Below are 19,975 nucleotides of genomic sequence, written 5' to 3'. Positions count from 1 at the left end.
CACGCAAAGATTTGTTAGGAGCAGCGAAGATACTGAAATGTTCAAAGAGTTTTAGCTTATTTCCAACTGTTAGAAATCAAAAAATCACTAGTTGGAACACAGAGAATGTTGCTGCTGAAGAACGTTGGGTGGAATTATTCCAAAACTTAAGTGCAAACTATTTCAACTATACAAACTTTTGTATAATTATTAAGTACATTATGTGTCTGCCTGGAAGTAACGTACCTGACCAAAGTTTTTCTTCTTCTAATGAACAAAATATGGATAAGTAATAAAACACAGTTAAGTGTCACAGTATTGAAAGCCATTTTGATTACCAAGACTAACATAAAAAAATCATGTAATGAGCTCCATTCCTATTTGAAAACTAGATTCAATAATTCAAAACAGATTTGTTTCGTTGAAAAATACAAAACAACTGCCTAGACGTTAGATGCATGTAATACAACTTACTTACTTATTATTAGTGTTCTTCATCTTTGAATAAAAACTATTAAAATACCAAAACATTTTATTTTTACGAAAATATGCTCTGAAAAAAAAAGTCATGTTATGCATGGCAGGCTATTTATAAAAAGTGAAGTACTTGCTATTTTGGGTAAATTATTGGACACTCACTATACTTACCCCAACATTTATAAGAAAAAAATGCAAGTATTAAACTGTGGGTAGGAGCTGAGGACAATATTCTCATGTCTTTGAATTTTAAGCCAGCATTTAATATCTTTAATTTTACTGTGCATCATGAAACAAACTGCCCATTTATAATCATTATTATACTTTTTATTTTAATAGCTGTGTATTGATTGCAAGATTGTCAAGAAGTGCAGGACTGTTTAAGTTTTGTAGAAAATTATTATTTTTAATACATTTGGCCATTTTGAAACTTTTAGTAGAAAACATTTTTGTGCAAACAATTTTAGCATACTGAGCCGACGCGGCAATTGTCTACAACAGTTTGAAGAGCCAGTCTTGCATCAGCGGCGTACGCTGGCTGGCTCATGTGACTCTTTCCCCTCCCAAGTGTGTGTTTCCTCCCTCCCTTCCTCAAGTGTCTTCCACTCTGCGCATGCGCTGTGAGCTCGGAGTGATCTTAAAGTTGTCTGCAAGTTCATTGTTCTGCCCCATTTCCTCGTGACTGCTGAGAGAGCACCACCAAACTTATTCTTGGGTTAGGCCGGTTTGTTAATCTGTCGAATGGGTGGCGCCAACCATGTAAGGTATTTGTCTTAACTTTGCAGCCTCTGTCTAAATTTTCTTTTGGAACCACCCTGGAATATTACTTTTGGCTAACTTATTTATGGCTATCTTGCTAGCATGTAAGGTATTTGTCTTAACTTTGCAGCCCATGTCTAAATTTTCTTTTGGAACCACCCTGGAATATTACTTTTGGCTAACTTATTTATGGCTATCTTGCTAGTAATTTTTTTTCCTTGCTTGCTTAGTTTAGTTTGTTACTGCATGCTTGTGTTGTGAAGCATCTCTGGCCAGGGCTCTTGACTTCACAAGTGGGCTTTTGAAGTTGTAAAGCTTTATTAGCTTGCACCCACATCTGTTTTTTCTCTCTAGTAGTTAATGTCTAGACGTGTCACGTCGGGTCCACTTGACAGATTTTAGGTTGCACAGCCTGCCTGAATTCTTGAGTCACGACTTGAGTCATGTACAGTATGCCGTGTTTGCGATGATGACAGTCTTCTCAGGGCCTGTTGCATACGAATTAGGGTTTAATCATTTTTGGTATTGTAATTAGATGTGTCGTATTGAGTTAGTATGTCATCTGGCTTTGCTTGTACTGTGGGAGGCTACCACGACTTAAGTGCCAAACATCAAGTATGACAAGTGTACATGGGCCCATTTTGTAAACCAGTACACAATGTCGCTAAATAAAGCTATTGTGACGTGTTAAATGTTTCAGGGTAATTTTATTTGGAGATGTTATTGGCTCAAAGATTGTAAAAGGAGTTGATGATGCAGTGGATTATTATACTGCTTTTCACAATTAATGAAAACTTGTTTTTTTGCATACTTCAACTCACTCTTGTTTATTTTAGTAGTGTTATCTTAGCTGTAATACAGCCTTATGCACACGCCTAGGGCCATGTGGTTGGTTTTCTTCGTGTCAAGTAACGTTGAGTTTGTGCCAAAGGGGGAATGTAGCCCAGCTCAGTAGCTGTAGACTGTAGGCTGTCACTTGTATTACTGCACGGGAAGTAACTGTGCATGATCCCCAAGGGCTGCACAGTATTAAGAATCATAAAGCCAATGTTAAATTAACTTTAGCGGCTGTCTTTCAGTTTTACTGTAATTTTTTTAGTGTTCTTTGAATTATTATTATTTTTTTAAGTTATTTAGTATTTACTATTTGCAAATTAAATCAGGTTACTGCAGCAAAGGTTGATAGCTGCAGCAAAGGTTGTTAGAAGATTTTGGTAACACAGCCAATTGTAAGTTATTTGTTATTGTGCTTTTGTAGGTAGACAAATTAGTAACTTTAAGAAAGTTTCCTTTGTTTTTGTTGGTTAATTCTGCAGCCCAATTTCATGTTCCATAACTTTGAATTTTGTCAACAACTATGTTTATGCATTATTCTCAGATGTTAGAGTCTTAAGTAAATTTATTTTACGGTTTTATTTTAGTTTATGCCACTCCAGCGAGAGAGCGACGGACCTGTTCACCTTCGCTGGGCAAGTTGGTAGCCCAGCAGAGGTGTGACATGTTTGGACTGAAAATTGGACTTGGAGGTCCTGAATGCTTACCATTGAACCACCTCGCTCAATTAGAGGTCCCTCACATTCACACACTACAATGGATACAATTACATTTTCTGACAAGTAGCTCCTTTCATTTAATGAGATTCTGAATCCACCGCAGATATCTAAGATTTGCTAACGCCACACACTTAAATGGTCAATCTGAAACTGTGTATATATTTGGTTTTAATTGTGTATGTGCTATTTTTACACTTACGACATCCCAGCAAATGGGGTCCAGTAACATCTAAACAAAGCTAAAGAAAATTATTCGTTTGAAAGAGGTAGGAACTTGTTGGCAACCTCTTACATTGCTGACTGAAATGTGTAACGGGCTGTGTTTATTATTTTTGGTCAGCATGGTCCATTATCATACTTCCTTATCTCTTCAATTGAAACCACTAAAGCCATGCACATTTTTAGTGCTGAGAGTTTTACTGACACTTTTTTCAAACTTACTGTTAGAAACAAAAATGTCAACTATGGCATTTAATTTTTTTACATATATAATGTAAACAGATGTCTTGCCAGTGCCATATTTTTTTTGGAGCAGCTGTAAAACTTGTACCAACTTCATTCAAATATATGGTTTTTCAAGAATTATCAACACATGCTTCTATTTAGCAGGCATCATCAGGAACAAAAAAAGACTAACTATAAATCATTGGTACCAAGGAGAGGCTCCTAAAGATAACTGGATTGTTTCACCTTGAAACATCCGCTTGCTTGCACAGATATATGTTCAAATGACCATTACCCAAGTAAAGTGTATTGGTGAGTAAACTATTCAAAACTTAATAAAAATAAATTTTCCTCAGGACTTTAAATTCTTAGGTACTTTAAATGATAAATAAATAAGTTTTTAAGTGCTTAAAACAAAATTAAAACCTACAGAGTGGCCACTCAATAAAGATGTACATTTCAAGAATTTTTCTAGGGTTTCACTAAATTCTACAATTGAATAATTACTCCGAATAGAGGAATAACTGACAAAAATGTAAAAAAAAAAAGGTAACAATGCAAATAATGTCTGTTGACAAGTTGTATTTCTCCATCTGATTAACCTGCAAAGTTTTTGCTTAAAATTTACTTACCTGACACTACAAGCAGTCATAAGAAGAAAAGAAAAACTAAATGTTTGTAACAAAATATATTAACTTTAAATATTATTAATATTTGGTGAAGCAGAGAACAAAATTGTGATTCTGAAATATAATTAAGAAAAACTATCCTACATAATGTTTATAGTAGTAAATCAAATCAACAGTCTACATAAAATACTTTCAAATTTAATAGTACGTCATTATATAAGTTTTGCCACCCAGTACTTTTATTTCCATGCATACCAAACATAAAAATGTGTAAGTTTATTTTATATCTCAACCACAATATCATAATAATTAAATCTGTATTTACAAAATGATTATGTGCAGATGCTTCAACTGGAAGAATTTTTAGTATACTGAATAAGTAATATTGTAACATGTGCCACAGTAAAATCTTCTATAGAAAATCACACTAAAAAAATTTCCTACATAATACGTTTGAAAAATTAGCACGAACTATAAATACATACAATTTAACCCTTTTAGTAAAATTCCCCTGTTTATAATTCTAAAGTCAGTGTAAGTGTGAAAGAGACATTGCTTGAGCATGAGAAAAAGTACTTGTGACTGTTGCTATGTGCCCATGATTGACTGATTTTGTTTTCTGTGCATTTTTATGAATGGTTTGGTAATTACATCACATGGGCACCATTGTCTTTCTCTGAAGAGAAGGGTGGTCATAGAGTTAGTCAGCATCGGTACGAGGTACTGAGAGTTAGCGTGTCTAGCGGTAGCTCAGATTTAGTAAAAAATGTAAAAGCAGAGAATTTTGCGGCTGTAGTCAGGTCTATACATTTAACATTCTTTTGTTTTTTGGAACTTTTATTTAGAGATTTTGGCCACAGTCGTCAGTAACAGCCCACAATGATGAAAGAGTAAATTCGTCATTGTTCCGAGGCTTGTACTGTGAGTTGAGGGCAACCACGGGATTTACTTGCGAACAGTATATAATTTTTATCTTTCAGTACCACGAACAGTAAATTTGTGTTTTATTTTATTTTTATTTTATTTATTTAATATTGTAACATGCCCACCAACAGCTGAGGGCTTTAGCGGTGGGCACGACACATATATACAAGGACAACATATAAACAATACAAACAAAATACAAACAAACAAGTAAAGTTAAAATAAGTAAAACTATTAAAAATAAACATCAAAATATAAAATGCATAAAAATACAAAACATAGACATTACAGTATAATGAAATTTACTAATTGCAGACTTATGTAAAAATTAATTTTAAAGAAAAAAAAGAAAAATACATGATATACCTAGACTTTCACAGATTAAGATGATCAATTTTATTGAAATTAGAAATGAGTCGAAAAATTATATCATTTTTTTTATGGTATGTACATAAGGTAGATGTTAAACGGCTGTTAAATTGGGGAATTCTAATGCCAGTATTATCAAGAATGGACTTACAATTTAATTTTGAACAGTAACAGTTTTTAATAAATACATAATTCAGATAGATACGGCGTTCAGAAAGAGAATCCATAGTAAGCTAAGAGAAGTTTTTAAGTTTAATTATTTTATCAAATTTATTCTGAATGGATTCTAATTTATTGCTATCGGAAGGATTAATTGAATTCCAAATAACTGAACAATATTCTAACTTAGATCTAACAAGTGATAAATAAAGACAAAGAAGAGAGTCACTGTTTATAGCATAGAACGTAATATATTTGATTAATGCTAATGTTCTATTTGAACTAGTAACTAAGTAATTTACATGCAAGTGAAAATATAATTTTGAGTCAAGTAGTATAGAAGAAGTGATTGGGATTATTTTATTGTTAAGAACATAATCATATTTTACAGGATGATATTTCCTTGTGAAGGAGATAATTTTTGTTTTACTTGTGTTAAGAGTTACTAAATTTAATAAGCACCATTTATTAATTTCATGTATATCAATTTCAAGTAACAAGCAGTCATTGATAGAGTTAATACTTCTGGAAATTTTAAAATCGGCAAAGTCAGTGTGGATGTTTTGGTGTGATCCATTTGTTTTCGACATGAATACGTTTTTTTAGGGTCGGAAGATAGCGGCCAATATGACGTGAATTTTCTTAAAGGATTAATAAAAACAGTTAAAATCAGTGTGTGTCTGAGGAATATAATTTCAGTTATTAATCATTGACAATGGGAACATAAACATTTTTTCCCCCAACTTTCAATTAAACTTTTCAGTGTTTATATTATGTGCACTCTAAACCAATTTAGTGCTACCCAGAGGTCTGAGTGTTACAACTTGTAAGTCCTAATTATTTCACATTATAACAATGAAAAACATCAGAAAACAAATCAGTTAATTTAAGGGTCTTTTTGATGTATTGAAAGCTATTAATAAATATGCATTCCCTTTGACTGATTTGTAATACTAATAATTTTGAAACTTATTAGTGCATATGGTGTGCATGTCAAAATGTAAACAGTTAAGTGATATATTTCTAAGTAAAAATATTTAACCACGTGTGCCTTTAACTTATCCTTTATTGTGTGACAATTTTAGGTAATTTTATGATACAGACACTTTTTCAGCTATAATTTCCACAGTGATTCTTCTGTTGTCTCGGATTATCGTGTCAATGCAAGATTCAAAGAAGGAAGTGGCCACTTCAACTGGTCAGCCACTTCACTGCTCATCACGGATACTTTTGCGGTCACTTTTAAATTATTCTACCCACTTGTAAATGTTTGAGCGGTTTAAACAATTGTTCCCATTCACTTAACATCCTCGCATGGATATCACTACCTTTAACACCTTCCACAACTAAAAATCTAATCACGGCACGTTGTTCTTACACAGTGACATCGACCCGAGCTACGCCCTTCCTAAGCCTGATGTGCCTCACATCTCACCCTTGCAGGCCCCCTCCTCCCACCACCACCCTCTATGACCCTGGCATTTCAAACCACCCGCCGTAGTGCATGTTTGTGTGCGTGTGTGTGCCCGTGCCCACCGGTGTGACGTCAGTGCTTCGCTCCCGAATGACGCCGAGCGAGGACGAACATTCCCAAGGCAGACTTTATTTTAATATTAAATTAGTTATGTAATTTTATTGTTTTCAGCCAATAGGCTAATTTAACTAAGGGTTTATGTATGTTCATTCCTTTTCCGGTGGCACGCTTTATTTAAATACATGTAAACAGCCGTTGGCCGGATGTGAGTGTTGGACCCGCCTCGAGGGCACGCCGGAAGGTAGTCTGTCGCCGTCGCTGCCTGAGGCAAGGAGTCTCACGCGCCCATCGTCTTGCAACTCTCGTCTATTACTGATCCGCGTCCATCCGGCTATTTAATTTATATAAATCATTTTCTTTAACTTCAGGACTTACTTCGAGCAGTAGACTGTTTAATTTCATTAACGTATCAGTATATTTTGTGCGCGTGGCGACGCTGGGAGAAGACTGAGGCATGTGGGCCACCTTCGAGAGCCTACCTTATTGTGTGTTTTAATAAATAGCGTGATCCCCGCTGAGAGGGGATGTAATTACGTGTTTTTATTTATACTGGGGGAAATGGGCCTCGCTGCACGCGGGCGACGTCACGGCCCTGAGAATAGAGTCGCCGGGTCCACATGCCCGTAACACATGTGGTGGCGCCCTAGGTATAAAGCCAAGTACATATATCCGACAATCTGAACCCCTTTGCGACAGCAACGGAGCAATTCTCAATCAGACTTGACGCCTTGAACTGACTGATTTAACGTTATGTTTACAAAATCTTATCAAACAGCTGATCAGAAGTCATTGCAAGGATGGCACTTAAACTTTTGAAAGTTTCACATTTATTACATAAACTGTTTATGAGCTACATCGAATTGTCTTGTTACTTATTGAATGACCATCGAATTTACTTATTTAAGAAGTTTTTCTTTTCTTTTTATTGTTCTTCTGAGCTTTTTTTCTTAGTAGATTATATTCTGCAGCTCAAATTGGAGCCTTATGATCATCTATAAGAATTTATCCTTTAAATTTCTATGGTGTACTGAAAAAAAAGGGGAGGGGAGAGATTTACCTAGAATAAATAATATTGGTGGACATTTGTTAAAGTTAAAATTTCATTGAAAAAATTTGGATTATTAGAAGTTAAGTCATTAAATAGATGCATTATTGAAACCATAAAACCAATTATTGCAAGGTAGATATATCAATGTCAACAAGATAAAAAAAATGGTTACGAGTTTAAAATTATTTAGCTAATTTTAAACAATAAAACTAAAGCAATGCAAAATCATTAGTTGAAATTAGCATTCTTTAAATGATTTTTCCAAAAAATTGACTGATGTTTTGATTAACTCAAAATATGATAAAAAATTTTTTTTTAAAATTGAAAAAATTTACCCATATTTTCCACCACAAAGTTGCATTAAGAATGAAAATATAACATTACAATGTTACCTTCCATAAAGCAATAAATACTGCTCTACCACAGTTCTCTAAGATTTCAACACTAAAACACTTTTCAATATCATTCTTAAGTATAATATGCCCTGAAAAACCTTTTCTCATAAATCATTGATCTTAAAATAATAAGATTCAGTATCAGTTTCAAAAGAAAATAAATGTAATATTTGAGAAAATACTTACAACAGATATATTGAGTTCAGTCACACTTCCCACCTTCGGATTGGCTAAACAAATTATATTATCACACTGTTTGGAATTGTTTATAGAACCAGTTGTCTGCTTCAGACCTGATAGGCCGTTAGCCCAGGCAGCACTGCCCGAAAGCCAGAATACTGCCAGTACAACAGTCAACACAAAGTCCTAGGAAAAAAAAAGTGTGTTTACAGATCATTCAACATTTAACATCTCAAATAATAAGTGACATCACATTGTGCTTCATGCTCAATGATGGAAGCATGGGAAGAAAAGGGGATGCATAATATAGGAGAGAGTAATACTTCCAACAATTAAAGAAAAAATTAATCATTTCATTCATAAACATTAAGAACTATTTAAAATTTTGTTTCTTATTGTGGCCAGCTTCAGTTGGCTAACTTTTTTTAAAACCCAAAACATTAAATGCTATGAAAAATATTCAAATAAATTTCTTACAAAACTAATCTCACACAAATAAATTTTTTATTAAGAATTCTACATAACCAGTAACTGAAACAATGATATAATGTTACAAGGATAGTAGATGTAAGGCAACTCGCCAGCCAGTCCCCGAGCTCACCTGCGGGTGAGGCATGGTCCATTACCGTGAAAATGCCTAATCGGATTAGCAACAGCGCCTTGCTACTCCCCTTCCCTCCCCCTCTTCACCATTCCTCAGCACCTTGAGGGTTTGGCACATTTCCAGAATCCTGCCTGCGTGAAGTGGCGTAACTGGAATGCCATTGTTCTGGGAGCTTCGGGTGTCAAGTCAACCCTGATCACGGGACACTTCAAAGAGACACGAGACCATTCCAGAAGGGCAATATCAGTCTGAGACAGTGAAGTGAAGAGGGCGAGTGACCCCTTGATAAACAAAAACAGATAATGAGCAACAGGCTTTGTGTGCAGAAACCGGTGCATCGGGAACCTAAACATTCTGGACTGTGCAATGTGCAAAGGACGAGTAAATAGTGCGAGGCAGAGTGTCGGGACAGAGGATAACAGTAAGAGACGAGAAGTCGGGACAGTCTCTGACGATCTGAGCCCCAGTGGGGAGAGTAAACTGTGGACTAAAAGAAAGAGTGATTAATTTGTGGACAGACTTTTAAGTGTCATAATTTAATTAATAATGTAAATAGCAGTTAATAAATATAACTAACATCCTGCCATGTGCCACCTTACACTAAGCCGGAGTGAGCAGGGTAGTGTGGCAGCCTAACATTTATTCAGCCTCACTATCACACAAGGTCACAAAAATTTTTTTTTGTGGGGATAAGTTAAAAACACTGTGTATACTGAGAAGGTAACTATAACTAACATCCAGCCCCTTAAAGAGAAGGTGTCGCTGCAGCAATTGCAATGTAACTGTGGACATGATTCAGATGACGTGGCAGAAGACTAAATACAGTCTTGACATTATTTGTGCTAAAAATGGCACCTAAATCAAAGTGTACTAACTTTGGCTAAGACTTAAAACATTTCTGAACATTTTAAGACTCCATACACGTATATCTATTAAATAATTTTATCATTAAAGTTTTGAATACTAACTAACAATGGTTCTCTATGATCCTGTATTTGATAAATATTCATTGATTGATTTTGCTATAGTGGCAATACCAACTACTAAAAAATTCTTTTCCAGAACGAAATGGGGATTAACCATAAATTGAATGAAATTTCGAGGGCAATATTAGCAGGTGTTATACATATCTTGGACATAAATATCCACGACTTACAAACTTTAGGAAAAATTTTTAAAAAGAAAATATTTATTCAGGTTAATTGACTGCAAATAAGCCAAATGGAATTCTGCACCAAAAGAATAGAAAACTGTTTCTACCTTATTTAAATTTACTATTATGTTATATGATCTAACTGAACGGTTTTTAGATACTGCAGTTTCAGCACAATCTTTATCACTGCGGCAAGGATTGTTTGCTAGTAAACGGCACAATGCATAATCATGTGGAGACAAGAAAGCAAGTCTCAACTTCTGTTTCTTCAAGTGACAGAGCCAGCTTCACATAAAAACCATCTAAAGCCTTGAGCAAATTGTGGGAGAAAGCAAAGGGAACACTAGAATCTTTGATATATCTCTACTTTGGAATGGAATTGAGAACAAACTACACAAAGAATAATAAGTTTCTGTTTGTCCTGAGGTTTCGCTAAAACAAACCATTTTTTGGTTTGTTTGCAACAAAAAACATGACAGGAATGAATTATTTTAAAATACAAATCAAACCAATGTGAGCCTTTCATTCCTTCAAAGAATATTGCACCTGTAATATACACTCACGGTTGTATTATCTTTCTTTACACAGTGAATTACATTCAGTTTATCACCTAAAAGATAAATTTTTTTTTGGTCACTTTGTACCACATTATTAAAACAAGATGAAAAGGACCACAAGAGTATGAATAAAGGTAATTTACTTTTTTTATTTTTAGGTTTTAACAAGTCTTGTCGACAACAAGAACAGTGTCTAACACACAACAGTATACAAAATGGAGATATAAGGAAAGAAATCAGCCATGACCTACAACATGGGCGTAGATCGGGGAGAATTGGGTGGGGGGGGGGGGAGGGGGTAGAGGGACCCAGGCACTCTCCAAAATCAAAAAAAGTCCATCTCTGAGGGGGCCCCAAAATCTATAGTAAGGAATCATCCCAGCATTTTCCTGGAGTATTTTGTTTTCAGGAAACCTTGTGAAATGAAAAATCAGGATGGCCGGACAAGGAGTCGATCCCGGGCCCTCTGGAGTGCGCGTCTAATGTCTTCACCATGGCACCAGTGCTGTCACAATGTACATACACAAGACATCCATTTCCTAGTTGCCTATCCAGACATCTGCATGGGAAGGCAGAATCACTCCACACAACTATTGTCAATACTTAAACATTTTCACTGACTTATCAAGATGAGAAAAAAAAAGGGGGGGGGGGGGGGGGGAAGATAAAAAGAACAGGAGGAAGCAATGATCTCAGTTTCTCCCCTCTTATAACCAAATTTATGATACACTGGGCAGAGTTATATAAATTATTTACTTCTTTACAGAGCAGAAGGGAACAAGAGAAAATTTTTTTATATAAAAGCAAAAAATGTTATATCATGTGATATTCTTTATTCTCAAACTCATTCACATAGAAAGCAAGCACAGATCCGTAACCTATCAAAAACTAAAGCTGAAGATATACTTACTGCAAGAGGCAAAATATCTTTGCGTTGGTACAAAGCATCGTATAATAAGTAAACTATCCCGATGAAAATGCAATATAAGAATGACAAAACTCCAGTAGCAACAAAAAATTGTGCGTCTGAAGAAAAGTCACCAACCAGGTGAAATGGATTATCACAAACTGTTTGCATTACTGTGTCCAGCCTGAAACAAAAACGTTAATATAAATACAAGTTGTAAATTTCACCAAACATACTGTATGCTAACCAGAAAGCCAAAAATTAAAACAAAAGTTATTCTTATATTAATTGGCTAGGTCAATATGCAGCTGTAATTTTTGCAATAATTTTAATCTACTCACCATACAATGGAAAACAGAAAATAAAAGTAAATAAACAAATACAGGGTTAGTCTCTGGTGACAGTAATTACAAAAGGATCACATAGATGCTGAAGAACAATTAAAAAATACGTTCAACTAAGATACCAATATGATTCAATTTTTAAGTTACAGTCAATGCTAATATGATTGGGGCGACGGAAGACTACCATATCGGAAGACTACCATAATGACAGTATTCCGCCTGGCCTCTTCGAAAAAGGCGAAAAAGTACCATAACGGAAATCTGCCATAAGTCCAAAGGACGAGACGGAATTCTGCCATATTTTCTTACACCCTCCATGGAATGAGTACAGTAGCATTGTCCTCGAAGTAGTGTATAGAATACTCAGTAGGTAGCGCTGTCAACCCTCTAGCTGTTTCTCAGATTAACTTTAAAGCGTACAGATAGCGCTTCAGACGGTGATAGTTGCAATAACAAATCATATTCAGATCGCGGACAAGAAGAAAGAAATGTTTCTAAAAATGTTATATAGGTAGCACTTTATTCGTATTACAACGATTAAAAAAAATACATGCGGTACCTAGCATTCCATTCTGCCAAAATTTCTTATACATTCTACGGAATTAGGAAAACGGCCTTACTCGTAAAATTTTAATGTAACTAGCTTCATAGAATTTACATTTTTGCACACTGGAATAATTGAAGTAATTGTAGATCATTATTTAATGAGTGCAAATCCAAAGCAAATATTCAAGGATTTTCTTATGTAATGTTTTCTGTGACTGAACACAAAAAAACTCAGATATTAAGGTTTTTAATGTCTATAATTAATTATTTAAAGTCTACAAAATGTGTTTTTAAGATGCTGAAATGCAAGGGAAATATTTTTGTGCAGTCTAGAAGGAACAGGTCAAGCAGCACAGGCTCTAGGGGAGACATAGGCTCGTACATCGAATGTTGGTGGGCTTTGCACAGGCTTGCAGTCTTTCAAAAATAAACTCTGCTAAAATTTAAGTAATTTCCTATTTCGAAATAAAAAAAATATTACTATGCGTAGCATATTATTCTGCTTCTTTAAAACTGTCAGATCAAATTGAAATTCGGTTTTTTGTGCCTTACGTCACTTATAAACGAAATATGACATACATTAAAAAATAGGTATGATATAAGCACATAGATTAACATCCAAAACACATTAAACACAAGACTTACACTGATACATATCAATAACTTTACGACAAAACAGGAAACAACACAACACACAGATAAATAAAGATTATAAAGTTCATATTAACTAACTGGTTATAATTGGTTACTTTGGTTTGCAAAAAATCTGAAACAAAAACGAAAATGGTGTATACAAAATAAATATGTAGATTATAAAATTTTTAAATAACTTTTTGTTTAAGTTTTTTTACCAATGAATGTTTCTAGATTATTCACAAAGAGTTATTTTTTCTTTAAAAATTTTATAGTTACTAATGGTTTAAAAGTGTCACTTATTCTATAATTGCAAGTTGAAATTCTTAATCCAAACCTAGATATATCTGAAGCATCAAAAATGGTAATAAAACGTGAATAATAAAATGTGCATCACTGATTGAACGTCTAATAAATAGAAAATGTAAATTAAATTTATATAGGAATGTAGCATATTTAAAAGGAATTTTAAAGCCTGAAATTTTAAAATATTAATTTAAAAATTTTTTTCTGCATACTTTCAATTCTATTACAATCAAAATTAGTTATTTAATTCCAAATTATGACACAATATTCTACTTTATAGGTAATCAATTTGAAGAACAAAGTATACAATCAGATATTTATGCATAAAATTTATAAATTTAATAAGACCTAAGAAGATTTTCAAGTGCAACTAATAGTATTATCTACATGTTGGTGAAAAATACAAACTTGGCATCCAATATAACTCGAAGGTATTAAAAGCGGACATCACGCTGAATATTTTTTCTTGCTATATGATAATTCTAATTAATTGAATTAGTTTTTTTACTAAAGGTTATACAATAAATGCTATGGAAATCAGAGACTTTTGTTAACTTGAAAACCAGATCTGGACAGCTGAAATATCTTGCTGACAAACATTATTTCCTAATTATATATTTTTTCATCAGCATCTTTTCTTGATCAATTCTTGATTACAGTTGGAATATCATTTATTAAATATTAAAGAGTAGTGGAGATTAATACCAATGAAGTTCATTTGCAAATTTTACTTAAAAGCATCTATTTGTAAGATAATTAAAAAACACACACTAATATATATATAATTATATATCACGAATTGCTTGACCAGGCACAAAATTGATAATTTTAAATCGAAAGATTGTTTTGGAAAGTATCAAAAAGAGTTGCTAATGTTGAATTAAATAGAATATTTTAATTATATTTGGTACACAAATCATATTATATATAATACGGGTGTGTGTTAAAGATGATCTTCCTGATTGAAAACGTAAGGGTTTTTCAGAAATATTATTTTTTAGGAATAAAATTCATGTGCCTATAAATATTATTTTTTTCTCGAAAAATTCTAAAATACTACATAACAAAGAGATTGGTCAATAGTTTGTGACTAAATTTTAACTGTCAATAATAGTTCAGGAAAATATATACCGATAAATGGATGAACACTCAACATTGGTATACAACCATTATTTAAATGAAGTGGTAGCCGGAATATCGTAGAAAATTATTGCACAGCATACTACTGCCTGAATCCAAGTCCGAAATATTAGAATCTTAAATAAATACATACAAATTAAAAATATTAATGAAAACAAGACACATCTTAGATTAAAGTGAAAAATTAACTAATGTAATCAGCTGCTGCCACCCAGTGAAAAAGAAATAAAAATATTGCTGCCACACCCGTGAGGCATTTTCAGTTTGCTTGTGACTACCCGTGATAAAGGGGGGGGGGGGGGGGGAGGGGGGAGGGGGCATTAGGCTATTTTATCGAACACTATAAAATATACATATTGTATACACATCTTTCCGTTATTCCATATTTTCAAGTAAATCAGTGTGGTAATAAATTATAAATAATTTTCAATATGAAACCCCGAATCAATTGGTAAAAAGGCAAAGTGCAAATTTTAGTGTTTGTAAGCAAAGCATACTGTAGTTTAAATTTTAATATTTTGGATTTTATGTCTGTAAATAAATATAAAAAATATTATATGTAAGTTATTTATATAATGGTTTATGTTTAAAAACATTGACAAACAAGTTATGATGCAAACAAAATATATTAATTAAAAATTATATTGAACTGTAATCAAAATGCTTTATTGGTTTTAGAGAAATGAAAGTGGTAGTTGTACGGAAAAGACCTCGGTTAAATTTCATAGTTGGCCACCCTGTGATTGTGATGTCAGTGTCCTTTTAGTGAAATAATGTTTTTATTTGCCAAAATATTTACTGAAATAATAATTCTGAAATGTTGAAGTAGATTTTTTTTTAACATCAATTGGTCTAGCTTGAATGAGCAAGAAACTAATACATTTTTCACTACATTCGAGCACTGTAGCCTCTTGCTATGTTTACATGTCTTATGTGTTCCACGGTAACCCGTCAGCGGGGTGCCTGAGTTTCCGTTCTACTGTTGTTGGTTCTAGCTCAAGGTCGTGTTTTTGGTGAAGAATGTCGTTAGGAGGAAGGGGAATGGAATTCAGTGCATCACAGCGGAACGGGGTGGTTGATGTCTAAGGGAGGGAGGGAGACTACATTGTTTTTTTTATGAATTGTATTCATTCATGCATTTTGGGAGAACACCTTTCAAAAACTTTAAAAACTAGGTAAACCACTTAAAACTTACTACCTTGAATCAGTTACTATATGTTGTGATAGAAATCATTTGAAATTTCACACTATACCGCTTAGCGCATATGAACACTTGGAAATTAACTAATAACCTGTATAATAATAGGTACTGTTACAGAGAGTGAATAATGAAGTGTTCGTAATCACCGTAAAATCGCATTACATTTAAGATATTTTATGCTTGGGAACAAATGTATTTGCAAATAATAATTAATATAAAAATAATTTTTGCCCGTGCTCTGTCATGAATACAATAATTGCATATAATGTATCACTCTGCCTGTAGTTTTTGAAGTGACAGGCCTAACAAAAACAGATATATTATGTGTTTCAGCTCCTAAAAATCACACAATCAGTTTGGACTGCATATTATTATGATTTTCATCCTGGAATGCAAAATGATTGAGCGTAATTGGAATGATTTTTGGTGGGTGGGGATATAATCAGTTATTGGATTGCTTGGAGAACTAGTTTTGTGAGGTTTGCTTACTTATTTAGAAATACAGTAGAGCACCCCTCAACCGGAATCATTGGGGGGAGGTCTATTCCGGTTATGGGAAAATTCCGGGTAAGGGGAGTTGCGGTAGGGCCGGCCTCCGGGCTGGTTGAATGACCTTCATTCAAGCAAGCTGGCAGGCACGTGTTTCTTATCTCTGTGGGTGGGTGCGTGCGTGAGCGAAGAGGACGATGAAGATGGTTCGGGGGAGGTATTAGGACTACAGCTGCAGTGTTGTGTTACTTCTGTGTTGACGTGCTAGTGATTCACACTTCCTGGAGAGTGTATAGTCACTGCCACGCACAGTTTACATTTCACATACACAAGAATAACACCAAGCATCGCGTTTAAATACACAGAGATAGAGAAATACAGGTAAATGTAGACTGTTTAACCATATATTAACGTATAAATATGTACATAATACATATTTGTACACTAAATTATTGTCTACAAACTGAAAGCAACACACGTTGGAAGTAAATGTTACTGGCTATCACGTGTGTCAGCGTGTGTAGTGGGAGTCGGTGTACATACTCTCGGGCCGGCCGGAATTTTCCGTTTACTTGACGTAGTGAAACAATAAAACTACGTATAGAATAAACATCTTTATAGTAATTCACGTCCGACGCGAAAACCAGCGGTGTATTTACGCAATGCGCAGGAAAGACTGACTATAATTAGCTCTCTGACAGACGTGCGTGCGCGCGCCTACAAGACATGTACAGTCAGGCAAAAGCAAAAACGCCTCGTTCCAGTGCGGAAATGTTTTGGAGATGTTTTTAATGTTTTCATATTTTTTGGAAAATTAGTTCCGGATATCGGGAGTTCCGCTTGTGGGAATTACGGTTGAGGGGTGCTCTACTGTATTAACAATTATTTGAATACAACTATATTTTATTGGAGCTTTCAGTACTCCCGAGTACAGAATTCTTGGTAATAGCTTACCTCTGAGTTTAGCAGGAGTATAAATGTTTTATTTCTTACAAAGAAACCCTCAGAAACTTAATTAAATCATCGGGATTATTAAACATGAACTTCTTTGAGTACACAACCACATAAAGTTGTTTAATATTTGTGCACATTGCAGTGACACCACTATTTAATTATTTGTAATTTTAATTGTAACAAAAGTTGGAATACAGTGTTTTAAATATTTTGGTTGTGTAATATTTCTACTTGTAATAGTATCAAACATGTATTATGTTTAACTGTTACAGTATCAAAATTTCATTGAAAGGTTGTGTATGTTTATTTCCATCTAAAAAATTTTTTTGTACAAAGAAATATCTCCTTCAACAAGAGATTTCTTATAATTTTGCTGTTTTAAATTATTATGTTCGGACCTTTCCTTCAGCTCAACAACTTGAGTAGATATAATAATTTCACTAAGAAATTAAATTCTCCATACATACTACACTTGATATTTTGAGATTACGAAAAAAATATATATTACTTTATTTTAAATACATTTTTTTGCAAACGTACAGGTTTCAATTACCAAATAAAAACTGTAAATTTTCTTTTTTTTAATGTTCTTACAATTGGGGATATTGATTATATATATAATTTAGGATATACACAATTGCTGATTACAATGTATGTCATAAGAAACCTCAATAACAGACAAAAACAATAAATGTGCAAACACACAGAAAACAAGCGAAAATCAGGGAACATCAAAACTTTTAAAACAGACAGAAAAATACGTAGAAAGAATTGGTAAAAAAAATATTACAGCACAGACGGACATAGTGGGCTAATGACCAGACATTAGCAACAAGAACAGTAAATAAAGACGAAAAATACTTTGGACAACTCACAGAATTGATTTTTCAGTACTTTTACAAAATATTCTTTTGGAAAACAGTTGACAAGGAATAGTTTGCAATACTAAAAGAAAGATATTATAACTTTGTGCACCACATGGCTTTGGTTATTTTTGCACATCTGAAATACAGTTTATCGAGGTATAACCGAGTATTTCTTACAAAAATTGGCTAATCATTTTATACTTCAATTTATGTGTACATTTGACATAGTTTTTTTTAAAACCATGGAAAAGATAATTGATCAAAAATTCAAGAATTTGGCTTTCTTTGGTTTTACCGTGCTTAATATGCGCAGCTAATACTGGAAAGATATTCAGACAAGGGTTTACAAATAACTAAAATATTGGAGGTACTGGGGCAACACAAAGCAAAATGGTAACACTATTTTGTAGTGATAGAGTTATTTTAATGTAAATGTACAAATTAACAAATATGTAAGTTTACATGAATATTTCTGTTCCATTTACAAAGAAAATTTACGGTGCACAACTGCAAACAGAATAACTCAACGATGAAACTTAACAGATAAAAATTGAACAACGGCTATACAGATATGCACAGGGAACCCAGCGATGTGAATAAACAGTGACGACAGCACAGACGAACACCGTAACAGTTGAACGAAAAAACAGATATTTTGAAAACCACAACGATGATAGCGCAGACTAACACAGTATATGATTCCTAAGAGAACAGTTGCGACATTTCGGGAAAGAGATCTATTCCCTTCTGAAGGCACAAACAGACTGAGGCTTCTCATGACATACAGTTTAATGAGTAATAGTGTATGTCCGAAACTACTTAAATTAATTTACCTATTATTTAAAACGTTGTTTGTCGGTTGAAGTTTTATTCAACGGACTAAAATGTTGTTTGTAATTCACTTAGATAATGACTTTCTTTAAACAGATTTGTGTTTTTTTGTTTTATGTATATATTTGTTTACACTTCTATTAACAAGGCACATGTACAAGTGCAGTGAAGCTTACTCAATGGAGGAACCTGTTTCTGTAAGATTAGTGTCAGAAACGTAGGGATGCTAGATTTGTTTAGACGAACAATTTATATTTTACAAAAATCACAATGGCAGGAATTTCAAAAAGAACTTAAGGAATCATTAAATAGCCTAAAAATGTATTACAAGCATTATCTTTGTAAAATAGTTTCCGGAGTAGGGACTGGCTTCTGCCCTCCCCTTCCACAAATACTGGTTACACTCATGGTAAATGTGTAAACAAAATCACATGTAGTTACACGCACTAGTACACGATATACTCATAAGACGTGAATTAAAATTTTGGAGACCGTAATTTTTGATAGTTGTACTTATAATATTAGATGTCAATGATTTTTCAAGACATGTGATGATAGCCTACATGGAGTACTATAGTCTGAAACTATGTCTTTGTACTGTCATGCAATAATCGTACACTCGCACCTGAAGCAAAAGGAATCACTACAAGGCAATCTGAAGATGAGAAAAGATACACTATCGAAGTTTATGGACCAAGTCGTAAGACACTATATTAGTATTCCAGAGAACATAGGTTCAAATTCCGACTGGTAATTATCATATCATTTTGACGTGAAACGTCTTAAAAATCACAGCGAAACACATTGTAACGAAAAAAATCTGACGAAAAGATCTGTATTATCTTGCTTTAACATTTTCCTAACTATATAGGCTTCGGCCTGAGACACACTTATGTCTTCTTTACCTAGACCTCCCAAATACACTAAGTTTTAGTTTAGGTTGGGAAAAAAAATTTCTGTTCAGTGTAGCTCACGACTCAGATGTGATAGCGCA

The 19,975-nt window shown here is 33.8% G+C and overlaps 1 protein-coding gene across 1 annotated transcript in view; it reads right to left on the bottom strand.

Moving 5' to 3' along the window:
* Window positions 1-19,975, bottom strand: part of LOC134529437 (synaptophysin-like protein 1) — a 60,118-nt gene that overhangs the window by 6,952 nt on the left and 33,191 nt on the right. The window contains exons 4-5 of the mRNA XM_063363533.1: window positions 11,675-11,855; window positions 8,457-8,636 (exon numbers count right to left, since the gene is read on the bottom strand). Of these exons, the coding sequence (XP_063219603.1) occupies window positions 8,457-8,636; window positions 11,675-11,855 (361 nt within the window). The remainder of the gene's footprint in view (window positions 1-8,456; window positions 8,637-11,674; window positions 11,856-19,975) is intronic.

The sequence above is a fragment of the Bacillus rossius genome, chromosome 2, assembly GCF_032445375.1.
Source record: "Bacillus rossius redtenbacheri isolate Brsri chromosome 2, Brsri_v3, whole genome shotgun sequence".
Taxonomy (NCBI): Eukaryota; Metazoa; Arthropoda; class Insecta; order Phasmatodea; family Bacillidae; genus Bacillus; species Bacillus rossius.
The sequence above is the reverse complement of the archived record's forward strand: the minus strand, read 5'-3'. Positions and strand labels throughout refer to the sequence as shown.